At 44.6% G+C, this 14,876-nt stretch overlaps 1 protein-coding gene across 1 annotated transcript in view; it reads right to left on the bottom strand.

The window, feature by feature from the left end:
- Nucleotides 1-9,611, bottom strand: part of LOC134566121 (N-acylethanolamine-hydrolyzing acid amidase-like) — a 29,882-nt gene extending 20,271 nt beyond the window's left edge. Inside the window, exons 1-2 of the mRNA XM_063425827.1 lie at nt 9,529-9,611; nt 8,295-8,462 (exon numbers count right to left, since the gene is read on the bottom strand). Of these exons, the coding sequence (XP_063281897.1) occupies nt 8,295-8,462; nt 9,529-9,611 (251 nt within the window). The remainder of the gene's footprint in view (nt 1-8,294; nt 8,463-9,528) is intronic.
- Between the last annotated feature and the right edge of the window lie 5,265 nt (nt 9,612-14,876).

Here is a 14,876-nt window from a genome sequence, read left to right as displayed (position 1 = left end):
TATCTGTGTGTGTGTGTGTGTGTGTTAGGGTGGGTATATGTGTGCGTGTATACCTGTGTGTGTAAATATGTGTCATAGTCTGTGTGTCAGTGTGTATTTAAGTGTCATTGTGTGTAAATGTGTGTGAATCTGTATGTCTCTGTATGTGTATAAGTGTGTGTGTAAGCGTATACACACATACATATATACAGTATCTCACAAAAGTGAGTACACCCCTCATCTTTTTATGTGACAACACTGAAGAAATGACACTGCTACAATATAAAGTAGTAAGTGTACAGCCTGTATAACAGTGTAAATTTGCTGTCCCCTCAAAAAAACTCAACACACAGCCTTTAATGTCTAAACCGTTGGCAACAAACGTGAGTACACCCCTAAGTGAAAATGTCCAAATTAGGCCCAATTAGCCATTTTCCCTCCCTGATGTCATGTGACTTGTTAGTGTTACAAGGTCGCAGGTGTGAATGTGGAGCAGGTGTGTTAAATTTGGTGTTATCGTTCTCACACTCTCTCATACCGGTCACTGGAAGTTCAACGTGGCACCTCATGGCAAAGAACTCTCTGAGGATCTGAAAAAAAGAATTGTTGCTCAACATAAAGATGGCATAGGTTATAAGAATATTGTCAAGACCCTGAAACTGAGCTGTAGCACGGTGGGCAAGACCATACAGCGGTTTTACATGACAGGTTCCACTCAGAACAGGCCTTGCCATGGTCGACCAAAGAAGTTGAGTGCACATGCTCAGCGTCATATCCAGAGGTTGTCTTTGGGAAATAGTCGTATGAGTGCTGCCAGCATTGCTGCAGAGCCTGTCAGTGCTCAGACCATACGCAGCACACTGCATCAAATTGGTATGCACGGCTGTCATCCCAGAAGGAAGCCTCTTCTAAATATGAAAGCCCGCAAACAGTTTGCTGGAGACAAGCAGACTAAGGACATGGATTACTGGAACCATGTCCTGTGGTCCGATGAGACAAAGATAAACTTATTTGGTTCAAATGGTGTCAAGCGTGTGTGGCGGCAACCAGGTGAGGAGTACAAGTGTGTCTTGCCTACAGTCAAGCACGGTGGTGGGAGCGTCATGGTCTAGGCCTGCATGAGTGCTGCACTGGGGAGGGAACCATGGGAACAATGAATGCCAACATGTACTGTGACATACTGAAGCAGAGCATGATCCCCTCCAGTGGCGTACTAATGAGGGAGAAGGGGTGGTGGCCCACCCCGGGTGCCAACCACTAGGGGGGTGCCATGACTGCCAGTGTCATGAGTCACCCCCCCGGCCTCTGCGCCTTTGTGGCCAGCCTCACTATACTGCAATGCACTGACTGCAGTAATATGGAGGAGCAGCAGGGGGAAAAGTGTTGCAGAGTCGCGCAACGTGCCGCCAACGTCGCACCGACGTGCGCCGCTGCGTTGCCGCCTTCATGAATCTCCAGGAGGAGCAGAAGAATACAACATCCATGAGGCACGAGTGGTGAGAGGCTCAGAGCAGAGAAGGTCAGCGCAGACTCAAGGCATCATCAAATAGTAGAGAATGTATGCTGTTTTTTTTTTTTTTAATTAAGTGTGGGAGGGAATTTATGTTATGGGGGTGCAGGGGTGTGCAGGTTTTTTTTAATTAAGCAGGGGAGGGAATTTATGTTAAGGGGGTGCAGATTTTTTTTATTAAGGGGGAGGAAATTTATGTTAAGGGGTGCAAGGGACTCTTTATGTTAGGGGGTGCAGGGGAATCTTGATTACACAACTTACTGTTGGTTTTACTGTATGTTTTTCAGGGGGTGGTGTGTGCAAGGTTTTTTTTTTAATTAAGGGTGGGGGAGGGAATTTATGTTAAGAGAGTGCAGGGGAGTCTTTATTACACAACTTACTGTTGCTGTTGGTTTTACTGTGTGCTTTGGTTTTTTTGGGAGGGGGTGTGTGAGGTTTTTTTTAATTAAGGGGAGGGAATTTATATTAAGGGAGTGCAGGGGACTCTTTACACCAATTACTGTTGATTTTACTGTATGCTTTGTTTTTTTGGGGGGAGTGGTTATAAAAATTTTGAATCTGAAAGTATTTTATCAACACATACATTCTGTGATTTAGTATAAAACCTATATACAATTTCAGAAACTAGAAGAAAGGTAGAAAAGCCAAAGGCAGTTCACCTATATGAGTGGAGCATACAGTGATAATAATGGATACCTACCCTATAACAAGGGTCGTCTAGTCCTGATATTGTTGCAGTATCACTTTAAATTCAGCGTATATATACATAGAAAGAAAAACATATACAGGGAAATAATAGTGCAAATCTGTATGGTAATTAACCGTTGTGCAGTGATCAAAACAGAATGCTAACTCACATTCATTAGAGCCTAAGATGGGATAGGCTCAAATCACTTGCGCTTTAGTACCGTCTGGTGGTACTTGTCCCCTTTTTTTGAAGCGTTGGTGGAATCCCTCAGAGATACAAAGAAAACGTAATAGGAGATAATATAGTGTAGTAACTTAGGTTATAAAGGTGAGTATACTGTATCTTTAAATAGGTGCTCACCTTATTCAGAGCCAGGTACTCGGCTCTGAGTTTACCAGCTTGAGTGTCAATAAGGGAGACACTTTCCCTTCTTGGAGCAGGTTTGGTGAAGATCAGAGGAGACTTGAATTAAAAATAAAAATTTATTTTGCCAGCAGGCAGTAAAATACAAACAAATAAAATAGAATAAAAAAATGTCCCATAAATATCCTTCACTTCCGAGACGCGTTTCACCCTACTTGAGGGCTTTCTCAATCGGTGTTCACTGCTCTCCTCCTCATTCTGGTTTAAATATCCTGGTCCGGTTCTTCATTGGTAGATTTCCTCATTGGTTAGCCAATCACATCACTCGTTTGGGGGGAGTGTAGTGTGACTTGTCAAAATCGTTTTTGTTTTTTTAATTTATTTTTTTATTCTGTTTGTAACAGGAAGTGACATCACTTCTGGTATTGCGGTCGCCATTTTACTTGTGGGCAATAAGTAGGGAAAGTAGCAGAGTATCCTATATTCGTGCCTGTCACTTCCCTTATACTCTTTAACCCATATTTTTTTACAATTTGTATTAGGCAAGTAGAAGGATGTACATATATCTTGTATATTGTAAAGATGTCCTCATTTGTGTCAAGCATGCAGAAAAAATGATTGGGGCATAAATGAAAAAACATATATCAATAAACTGTGCATTAAATTGAAATTCAATGAAAATTGACATTCCCACAGCATGTATATAAATCCTTTTAAAGCTTTAAAGCAGTAGCTACATACATATATTATATAGTGAGATAAGATTCAACTTAGTTAGTAATAGTAATTTTAAATCCCCTGTGATTAAAGTTTCACTTGAATTGTATAGAGTAGATGTGATAAGCATCTTATAAAGGGAAATGGATCTATTCACTCCAAATACATAATAAACATAGAGGATTAATACATGCTGTTCGGGATAATATCATAAAAAATGACACATTTCAAAATCGCCATTAAGGCCGGTGGGAATCATAGTGTTGAGATTGAAAATCCATCTCATCTCTTGTTGTCCCATCTTCCTTATTGGATCCTCACCCCTCCAATTGATGTTAACAATTTGAATACCCATAAATGTCAATTGGGTTGGGTCACAATTGTGCTTATGTTTAAAATGTGCTGAAAGGCTGTGTTTATCAAAACCCTTCCTAATATTACAGATATGCTCCTGTATTCTTATATAGAGGGATCTAGTGGTCCTACCTACATAACTTAAACCACATTGACATGTGATAAGATAGATGACTCGTTTAGAATAGCAAGTTATAAGTTGATTTATTTTATAGTTGTTAGGCTGTTTGCTTTGAAATTGAGACTCGCAGGTAGAGAATGAAGTTATATGTCTCTTTTTTTGGCCACTATTTCTGCAAGCGCCACATGTGCCACAGCCATAGAAGCCATTCTTTTGGTTAAAGACATTTTTAATCGTTGCACGTTCTTTTATATGATTACGTACTAAATTGGTCCTTAAACTGGGAACTCCTCTATAGGTAAAAATAGGTTTATTTGGTAAGACCTTATTCAGGAACGTATCATTTTGTAGAATTGGCCAGTATTTCTGGAAAATTCTTTTTAATTTATAACTCTGGCAGCTGAAATCACAAATGAACGCTAGATTACGTTCCTCTGTATCAGTGGGCGGGGTTTTATACTGTAGGAGTGACTCTCTATCCTTTAGAGCAACTTCACGTTGAGCTTTATCTAGTAGTTGGGCTTTATAGCCTTTTGTTTAAAATCATTGAGAATTTTGCAAGATTGAATATTAAAAACTTCATTATCAGTACAGTTTCGCCTGATCCTCATCAATTGTGCTTTAGGTGCGTTGGTAAGCCAGGGTGAAAAATGGCAACTTGTCTCATCAATATAACTATTGACATCTACCTTTTTGAAATGTGTCTTAGTTTTAATTTCTCCGTCATCTATGTATATTTGAAGGTCCAAAAAATCAACGGACTGACGGCTGTAGTTACTCTCCAATTTAATACCCCATGTGTTGTCATTAAGTTCTGACAAGAAGGATAGTAGGGACTCTTCGTCTCCCCTCCAGATTAAAAAAATATCGTCTATGTAACGGCGATAGAGCACCAGACTCGCCTCCCAGTCCCGCCTTGTGTATACATGTTGATGTTCCCAAAATGACATGAACAAATTAGCGTAACTGGGGGTGAATCTGGCTTGACACAAATGAGGACATCTTTACAATATACAAGATATATGTACATCCTTCTACTTGCCTAATACAAATTGTAAAAAAATATGGGTTAAAGGGACACTCCAGGCACCCAGACCACTTCTGCTCATTGGAGTGGTCTGGGTGCCAACTCCCACTACCCTTAACCCTGCAACTGTAATTATTGCAGTTTTTCATAAACTGCAATATTTACATTGCAGGGTTTACTCCACCTCTAGTGGCTGTCTATTAGACAGCCACTAGAGGTCACTTCCTGGGTTCTAGCACAGGTTTCCTGTGCTAGAGCGTCGCTGGACGTCCTCACGCTGTGTGAGGACCTCCAGCGTCGCTCAAAACCCCATAGGAAAGCATTGAAATGATTTTTCAATGCTTTCCTATGGGGAGACGTAATGCGCATGCGCGGCATTTCCGCGCATGCGCATTAGGTCTCCTCGGCCGGTGAGCGAGATTAGTCTCGCCCACCGGTCGACGTAATCACTAGGAGGAGCGTCGCGGAGGCGGAGACAGCGGCGAGGGACATCGCCGCTGTCCCAGGTAAGTGACTGAAGGGGTTTTCACCCTTTCAGTAACCGGGGATTGGTGGGTGGGAGGGAGAGGGACCCTCCAGTGCCAGAAAAACGGATCGTTTTTCTGGCACTGGAGTTTCCCTTTAAAGAGTATAAGGGAAGTGACAGGCACGAATATAGGATACTCTGCTACTTTCCCTACTTATTGCCCACAAGTAAAATGGCGACCGCAATACCAGAAGTGATGTCACTTCCTGTTACAAACAGAATAAAAAAATAAATAAAAAAACAAAAACGATTTTGACAAGCCACACTACACTCCCCCCAAACGAGTGATGTGATTGGCTAACCAATGAGGAAATCTACCAATGAAGAACCGGACCAGGATATTTAAACCAGAATGAGGAGGAGAGCAGTGAACACCGATTGAGAAAGCCCTCAAGTAGGGTGAAACGCGTCTCGGAAGTGAAGGATATTTATGGGACATTTTTTTATTCTATTTTATTTGTTTGTATTTTACTGCCTGCTGGCAAAATAAATTTTTATTTTTAATTCAAGTCTCCTCTGATCTTCACCAAACCTGCTCCAAGAAGGGAAAGTGTCTCCCTTATTGACACTCAAGCTGGTAAACTCAGAGCCGAGTACCTGGCTCTGAATAAGGTGAGCACCTATTTAAAGATACAGTATACTCACCTTTATAACCTAAGTTACTACACTATATTATCTCCTATTACGTTTTCTTTGTATCTCTTATCTCTGAGGGATTCCACCAACGCTTCAAAAAAAGGGGACAAGTACCACCAGACGGTACTAAAGCGCAAGTGATTTGAGCCTATCCCATCTTAGGCTCTAATAAATGTGAGTTAGCATTCTGTTTTGATCACTGCACAACGGTTAATTACCATACAGATTATTTCCCTGTATATGTTTTTCTTTCTATGTATATATACGCTGAATTTAAAGTGATACTGCAACAATATCAGGACTAGACGACCCTTGTTATAGGGTAGGTATCCATTATTATCACTGTATGCTCCACTCATATAGGTGAACTGCCTTTGGCTTTTCTACCTTTCTTCTAGTTTCTACAATTTGAGGTGGGTGTGAGGGACCCCCACAAGAGTGTTGTAGCATCTACACTATTTTCAATATTTTATAAGCGCCTTTTATACACAGTTTTTTTTTCATCTTTTTCTATATACAATTTCAGACTGAAACTACAGTTCAACCCATATTGCTTAATCTGTACTGCTGGTCGTACAGCCAGCCTTGGTTGGAGTGCAAATACTATCACACTCAGCCAGCTCCTTGATCTCCTCTTACAAGCATTTGGGTGCCGCCATGATAACATGATAATGACCCCAATCCCACCTCCAAGATGACCACTACCTTGCTAAAGAAGCTGAAGGTAAAGATGATGGACTGGACAAGCATGTCTCCAGACCTAATCCCTATTGAGCTTCTGTGGGGCATCCTCAAACGGAAGGTGGTGGAGCACAAGGTCTCTAACATCCACCAGCTCTGTGTTGTCATGGAGGATTGGAAGAGGACTCCAGTGGCAACCTGTGAAGCTCTGGTGAACACATTCCCATGAGGGTTAAGGCAGTGCTGGAAAATAATGGTGGCAACACAAAATATTGACACTTTGGGACCAATTTGAACATTTTCACTTAGGGGTGTACTCACTTTTGTTGCCAACGGTTTAGACATTAATATCTGTCTGTAGAGTTATTTTGAGGGGACAGCAAATTTACACTGTTATACAGGCTGTACACTTACTACTTTACATTGTAGCAGAGTGTCATTTCTTTAGTGTTGTCACATGAAAAGATATAACAAAATATTTACAAATATACACGCAATACATCCACTACACATGCACTAACATACACCGTCTCCTCTTTACACACACTGCATCTAATACGTAAACACACCCTATATACACTTCATACACACTGCATCCTTGTGGGAGGACTTGGAGGTGGGCCATGTTGGCAAACTTGAAGATGGGTCCTGAGGGCATACTTGGAGGTGATTCCCAGACCTTGAGCTGTGTTAGGGGCCCAAAAATTTCTGATGGCAGCCCTGATAGACTGATACTTGGGTATTTAACCCTGATTGCACCAAAAGTAAAGGACATTCCATTCTGTCCTAATGGTGTAAAATGTCCTTATTTCCAGGATAGCATGGAGCATCCAAACTGCTTTTTAAGAAGTTAAACATGAAAATACTTTGATAGCTGTGGAACTATGTATATACATTACACAGTTACATATGTATATACACACACATATATATATATATATATATATATATGTTTAATGTTTAAATATGCAAAACAGTTTCAGAGCTAAGGGGTTTTCATTGGGTTTTGGCCAATTGTGCAATTTGACGAGTTTGACATGCCTTGTTTAAACATTATGAAATCAACAAGATGACCTCTAACATAAATAGTTGAAAAATAACACTTACATATTTTCGTTTCATCGTGGCCAATTAGGTAAATTATCTTGACAGATTATCAAAGTTGAACTTTGAGCTCACCTCTAGACATAAATATTTTACATCAGGACAGTAAGAAGGACAGCTATGGAGGCAGCTTTTTAGTGTATACAAAATAACTTTCAACACACATAAAAATGCAGTTATGTTTGGCTGTACTCCTTCATGTGCCTCCAATGGTCGTGAGCATGTTGAAGGCTTTAATGTACCTTGAAAAATCTAGCAGAAACTTTTTAGCTTAATTTAACCCATTAAAGATCAGTAATTGAATTACCCATTATTTTAAAAAACAATCCAAGCACCATACAAAACTGTAATTAATATGGTCCCCGGAGTGCCATGGGACCCACATTGAGTGATCTGCAAAACAGTTTTAGTCCAATTAAACAACTTACTGATTCCCCAGTGTACCAGCGCAGCATCCACATTTTCATTGAGCTATGCAGGTCCAATACAATAAATACATTATTCTTATGTTGTGATATTTCAATGTATTTTTGCTTTATGTTCTGCTTATTAAATGCTATAATTTTATCTTGACTTGTCTATACTTACGCTGTGGCTTCATAAACAAGGTTTAGACCGAGCACATCCCCAGGATGAACACCCAAGGTTTTGGCAATACCAAGGATCTCTGAAGCATAGGGATCCTTAGCCAAGAGAAATAAATCTATATCTGTAATTGGAAGGATGACGACATGGGCCCACTTAGGGATACTCATCCTGAAATAAAATATTCAAAGATATGTCAGTTGCAGAACTATCATTTGGAACCTTAAGATTGCAAACAAAGAAAATGACAATCGACCCAGCTGACCATTACTATGCAAATTTTCTCTCTTCCTCTTAACTTTCTTTTATATGCGTGTTTGTATGTGTGTTACATATTTTTTTGTCCAGGGCACATTAACTAAGCTTCATAGATTGCCACTGTACCTGTACTAAGACATAGTGGCATTATATGCATTAATTGGATTTAAAAAAATCTATGTTCCAGAGACATTGTGTTGATGTCTCAAATAGATTTCTTTGCCTGAAGCTCAAGGAAGCAAGGTGAATAGTCAGTGTAGGACCCACCTAAGAGGTTTGCCTTAACGTGGCAGGTGGGCTTCCATCTAATGGCCATCGGAGTTACTAAATAACCTGCATTTATTTAAATATGCGAAGGGATTTGGGAAGTGCGCAGGTAACTTTTTTTTATTTGATGTGCGAACTTGTCTATTTTCTGATATTCCTTTGTGGATCTGGACACATCCCAACAAAAGCCTATCAAGGCCTTAATCAGGGTGGGTGAAAATTGATTATTTCAAAAAAGGAGATCAAATAAAGTGGAACTTTTTCATTTAAACTTAGATATTTTTTATTACGGTAGTTTTTTTAAATGATTAAAAAAAAAGAATGATTTTAATAAAATGCTATTTAAATATATATTATAGCCTATCTAGTTATTCAACATGGAACTGAGATTAGTTATGCAGCACAAGGCTTTATACTCATGCAATATTGAAATTGTTGGTCATTTTATTAAATTAATCCAAGTACATTGAACGTATGCCTGCAGAGATAAGAGAGAGAGTGAAAATGCCTTGGTGTACAAGTATGAGAAAATGTGCAGTGGATGAGATAGGTAAGAAATACTACTGGGGGCGTGGTTTGGCCGCGAGCGAGAATGGCTGCTTAGGGGAAGAGCTCCGTCCCACACAGCCTTTACAGCAAGCTAACCCCGCAGCACGGCACGATAATGGGGCGCACAAAACGCCCAGACGGCTCACAAACCCCCAGGACTCACCCGAGCAACTCCCAAGCTGGTCCCATGGATGGGTACCTGGCACTGTCGACGACCGGACGCCACGTGGCAGCGGGCGCAAACATGGCCGACTCCCCGGCCAGCACACATGCCTCTGAGCCGGCTGAACTCTCGCTGGCTGACATCAGCGCCGATATAAGAGCCCTGGCAGCAACCATGGTAACCAAGGAGGACATGAAAGCACTATCTGACACCTTGCATGCGGCCAGGGGTGGACTGACAGCCTTCTGGGCCCCCGGACAAAATTAGGTCCAGGGCCCTTCGAAGACAAAATATTAAAGTAGCACTATAATATTAGAGTAGAGCCGGGCTCCCTCGGGGGAATTCTCCTTCCTCTGCCGACGTCAGATTAGAATGCGCATTCGCGGCAAGAGCCACGCACGCATTCAAACCGCCCATAGGAAAGCATTACTAAATGCTTTCCTATGGACGTCCAGCTTGTCTTCTCGCTGTGATTTTCACAGTGAGAATCGCGGAAGAGCCTCTAACGAACTGTCAGTGAGACCGCCACTAGAAGCTGGATTAACCCTTAGTGAAACACAGCAGTTTCTCTGAAACTGCTATGTTTTCAGCTGCAGGGTTAAAACTAGAAGAACCTGGCACCCAGACCACTTCATTGAGCTGAAGTGGTCTGGGTACCTATAGTGGTCCTTTAAGGACTAAGTAAATGTTAAAAAGAATTTTAAAGTAAGTAGTCAAACCGTTTGAGAACAGTTTGACAACTTACCTGGGGTCTGCTGGGACATGAAGCTGTAGTAGGGCATAGGAGCAGTGGTGTGTGTGAGTGGTGCAGTGTGTGTAAAAAGGTTCAGTGTGTGTGTGTGTGGGGGGGGGGGGGGAGGGTGTAGTGAGTGAATGTGTAGGGTGTGTGTGTGTTTTGGCAGTGTATGTGTGTATGGGAGCAGTGTGTGAATGTGTATGGTGTGGGGGCAGTGTGTGTATGGGGAGGGCAGTGTGTGGGGGCAGTGTATGTATGTGTATGGTGTGTGTGGGGGCAGTGTATGTGTGGGCGGGCCGTGTGTGTGTATGGTGTATATATAGGTGGGCAGTGTATGCAGTGTGTGTATATATATATATGGGTGGGCAGTGTGTGTGTGTGTATATATGGGTGGGCAGTGTGTGTGTGTGTGTATATATGGGTGGGCAGTGTATGTGTATATATGGGTGGGCAGTGTATGTGTATATATGGGTGGGCAATGTGTGTGTATATATGGGTGGGCAATGTGTGTGTATATATGGGTGGGCAATGTGTGTGCATATATGGGTGGGTAGTGTATGCAGTGTGTGTATATGTGTGGGCAGCGTATGCAGTCGGTGTGTATATAACGGTGGGCAGCGTATGTAGTGTGTGTGTGTATATATATATTGGTGGGCAGTGTCTGCAGTGTGTGTGTGTATATATATTGGTGGGCAGTGTCTGCAGTGTGTGTGTGTATATATATTGGTGGGCAGTGTATGTAGTGTGTGTGTGTGTATATCAATGGGTGGGCAGTGTCTGCAGTGTGTGTGTGTGTGTATATATGGGTGGGCAGTGTGTGCGTGTATATATGCGTGGGCAGTGTATGCGTATATATGGGTGGGCAGTGTGTGTGTATATATATATGTATATATATATATATGTGGGCAGTGTATGTATATGGATGGGCAGTGTATATATAGGTGGGCAGTGTATATATATGGATGGGCAGTGTATATATATATGGATGGGCAGTGTATATATATGGATGGGCAGTGTATATATAGGTGGGCAGTGTATATATATGGATGGGCAGTGTATATATATATAGATGGGCAGTGTATATATATAGATGGGCAGTGTATATATATAGATGGGCAGTGTATATATATAGATGGGCAGTGTATATATATATATATATATATGGGTGGGCAGTGTATATATATGGGTGGGCAGTGTATGTACATGGGTGGGCAGTGTATGTACATGGGTGGGCAGTATATATGTATATATGGGTGGGCAGTGTGTGTACATGGGTGGGCAGTATATATGTATATATGGGTGGGCAGTGTGTGTATATGGGTGGGCAGTGTATGTGTATGGGTGGGCAGTGTATGTGTATGGGTGGGCAGTGTATGTGTATGGGTGGGCAGTGTATGTGTATGGGGGGGCAGTGTATGTGTATGGGGGGGCAGTGTATGTATGGGGGGCAGTGTGTGTATGCGGGGGAAGTGTGTGTATGCGGGGGAAGTGTGTGTATGGGGGGGCAGTGTGTGTATATATGGTTGGGCAGTGTATGTATGGGGGGGCAGTGTGTGTATGGGAGGCAGTGTGTTTATGGGAGGGGGCAGTGTGTGTATGGGGGGGCAGTGTGTGTATGGGGGGGCAGTGTGTGTATGGGGGGGCAGTGTGTGTATATGGGGGGCAGTGTGTGTATATGGGGGGGCAGTGTGTGTATATGGGGGGGCAGTGTGTGTATATGGGGGGGCAGTGTGTGTATGGGGGGGAAGTGTGTGTATATATGGTTGGGCAGTGTGTGTATGGGGGGCAGTGTGTGTATGGGGAGGGGGGCAGTGTGTGTATGGGGGGCAGTGTGTGTATGGGGGGTGCAGTTTGTGTATGGGGGGCAGTGTATGTGGGGGGGCAGTGTGTGTATGGGGGGCAGTGTGTGTAGGGGGGCAGTGTGTGTAGGGGGGGCAGTGTGTGTATGGGGGGCAGTGTGTGTATGGGGGGCAGTGTGTGTAGGGGGGCAGTGTGTGTGTGGGGGGGGCAGTGTGTGTGTGGGGGGCAGTGTGTGTAGGGGGGCAGTGTGTGTAGGGGGGCAGTGTGTGGGGGGGGGGCAGTGTGTGTATGGGGGGGCAGTGTGTGTAGGGGGGGCAGTGTGTGTAGGGGGGGGCAGTGTGTGTAGGGGGGGCAGTGTGTGTAGGGGGGGCAGTGTGTGTAGGGGGGGGGCAGTGTGGGCCTGCTTACCTGTAAAATCTGATGTTTTCTCCCTCCATCTCCTGAAGCAGCACTTGTCAGGCCAGGCTCCTCTTCTCACCCTCCGTTCATGCTGTGAGTGCTCCGTGTGAGAGGGAAGCAGCGGGTGATGTCACTTCCTGCCCCCCCTCCCATCCTCACACGGAGCACTGAGCAGGCAGAGAGAGAGGAGACCTGGCAGTGAGAGGCATGCTGCCAGGTCTCTCACTGAATGATGGGGGGGAGGTATTAGCAGATTGATGGGTTGCAGGGGCCCTTCGACTCATTATGGACCCCTGCAACCTTCTTACAGCACTTTCTTTAACTTCCTTATGCTGTGGAGATCTCTGATCTCCACAGCAGAAGCATGGCTGTGCTGCCGGGCCCCCTGACTGACTCGGGCCCTCGGTCAGTGACCGATCTGCCCGACCTGTCAGTCCGCCCCTGCATGCGGCGATCCGCACAGAGGTAACCACACTCAGGGCTGAACTTACAGCACAGGCCACCAGGGTGCAGGCAACTGAACATTCTGTGCAAGCTATAGGGGAGAGAGTGGAAGCTTCAAACCTTGCAATCCACAGGCAAGGCAATATGCTTTTACATTTAAGACGCCAAACGGAAGATCTTGACAACAGGGGTCGCCGATCAAACATAAGGGTCCGCGGCCTACCTGAACCAGATGGGACAGAGGACGTGGAGGCCAAATTACAGACGCTATTCCGAAACATATTGGGACCGGAAGCGCCGGAATCCATGGTGTTCGACAGGGCACATAGGGCTAATAGAGCCCGCGCAACCGATAATTCGGCAAGAGACATTATATGCTGTATGCATTCCTACAAACTAAAGGAGAAGATAATGAACAGAGCCCGTTCGAGACCCACCTGGCAATTCAGTGGCGCTGAGGTGGCCCTCTACCAGGACCTGTCTCCCCTTACGCTGGAGGCCCGTAGGGCCCTGAGACCTATCACTACGCTGCTCAGGGATAGAGGGATACCATATAAATGGGGTTTCCCCTTTATGCTTTTAGCCAGACACCACGAAGAATGGTTCCCGTTAAGATGGCCAGAGGAAGTACCACGATTCCTGCAGCGCCTTAACCTTCCACCCACAGAGGTCATTGACTGGATCCTGGGGCCAACAGACCAGAGGCAAGGGACCCGAACCCCAGGCCAGCAGCGCAGAAGACGAGACAACACACCACGGCGCCCGCAAGCCCGCAGGCAACTAATACCCACGGATCCTGAGGAGTGAGGTTAGGCACCCCTCCTACTCCCACCAGGCATGAATGGCCGACCACGACACGTGCACCCTACCAGAGCAGGCAGATACCTTCGGACGCCAACGTCGTCCCGTGTACCACAGAAGACAGATAAGTACTGTTTGCACACATACACAAGCAAGGGGTATTCACATGGTCCCCTAGACCAGGCATGGCAGCACAATAATAGCACACCCCTTGGACCGGGAGGCTACCCTGAGTTGACTGGGGTGGGGGGCCTGTTGGGGGAGGGGCACATGGCACATCATACTCACAGGCCCATGGTGGGACAAACCCGATTGTGCACATGTACTGCAAGCTGTGGCACTCCACGGGACTGTTGGCAGATTCCGGGACACTATGCTCAAGCTACAGTGTAATATTTCTGGTACTACGAAAGTGTTCCTGTCGTGCCAAGATGGCACTCTAGAGACTACCTGAAGATTTGCCAGTGGGATGGTCGGGGGGGGGTGGGAGGTGCCTAGAGAAACCTAAACATGGGATATTGTATTGTTTTGTTGAAAATGTTTTATCGGGCTTTATTAGATGAGGTGGTCCTGCGGGTGGGAACAATGTAGTGAATAGTGTATCTATAATTGAGAGCGTAGTGGGATAAGGGGGGGGGACAAATTGGGACTGAAACTATGTCACTCTGGGTTATACACAGTCTTAGTAGTGGGAATATTGAAGACAAGCTTGGCAGAGCGGGGCATAAATGGGTTCCCGGACAGTACAGATGAGTAACACAGTATACTTGATGTAATGTATTTTGTGTGAGCATGTGAGAGAGAATCGCAGCAACACACGCTGGAACTCACCGAACGGATATCCGAACTGGAAGCACAACACAAGCGATCGCAGCTTGAGGAGCAGTACCGCTCACTACTGGATGCCCGCCGACAGTTAGCGGAACTCGTGGCCCGCAAGCACCACAGAGCGACACAGCGGTCCAAGGCGTTCTTCTACATTCACGCCAACAAGAGTGGGAGACTCCTAGCCCGCACGATCCGACCCCAACAAGCCAGGGCGCAAGTACACGAGATACGGAAGACTGATGGCACCCTCACACAATTCCCGGAGGCAATAGCCACTGAATTCCGTAACTACTACCAACAACTGTATATATCACCGACGTCCTCTGATGCCCATCGAGTA

This window comes from Pelobates fuscus, chromosome 6, assembly GCF_036172605.1.
Source record: "Pelobates fuscus isolate aPelFus1 chromosome 6, aPelFus1.pri, whole genome shotgun sequence".
Lineage (NCBI taxonomy): Eukaryota > Metazoa > Chordata > Amphibia > Anura > Pelobatidae > Pelobates > Pelobates fuscus.
This window is presented reverse-complemented; position numbering and strand designations above follow the sequence as displayed.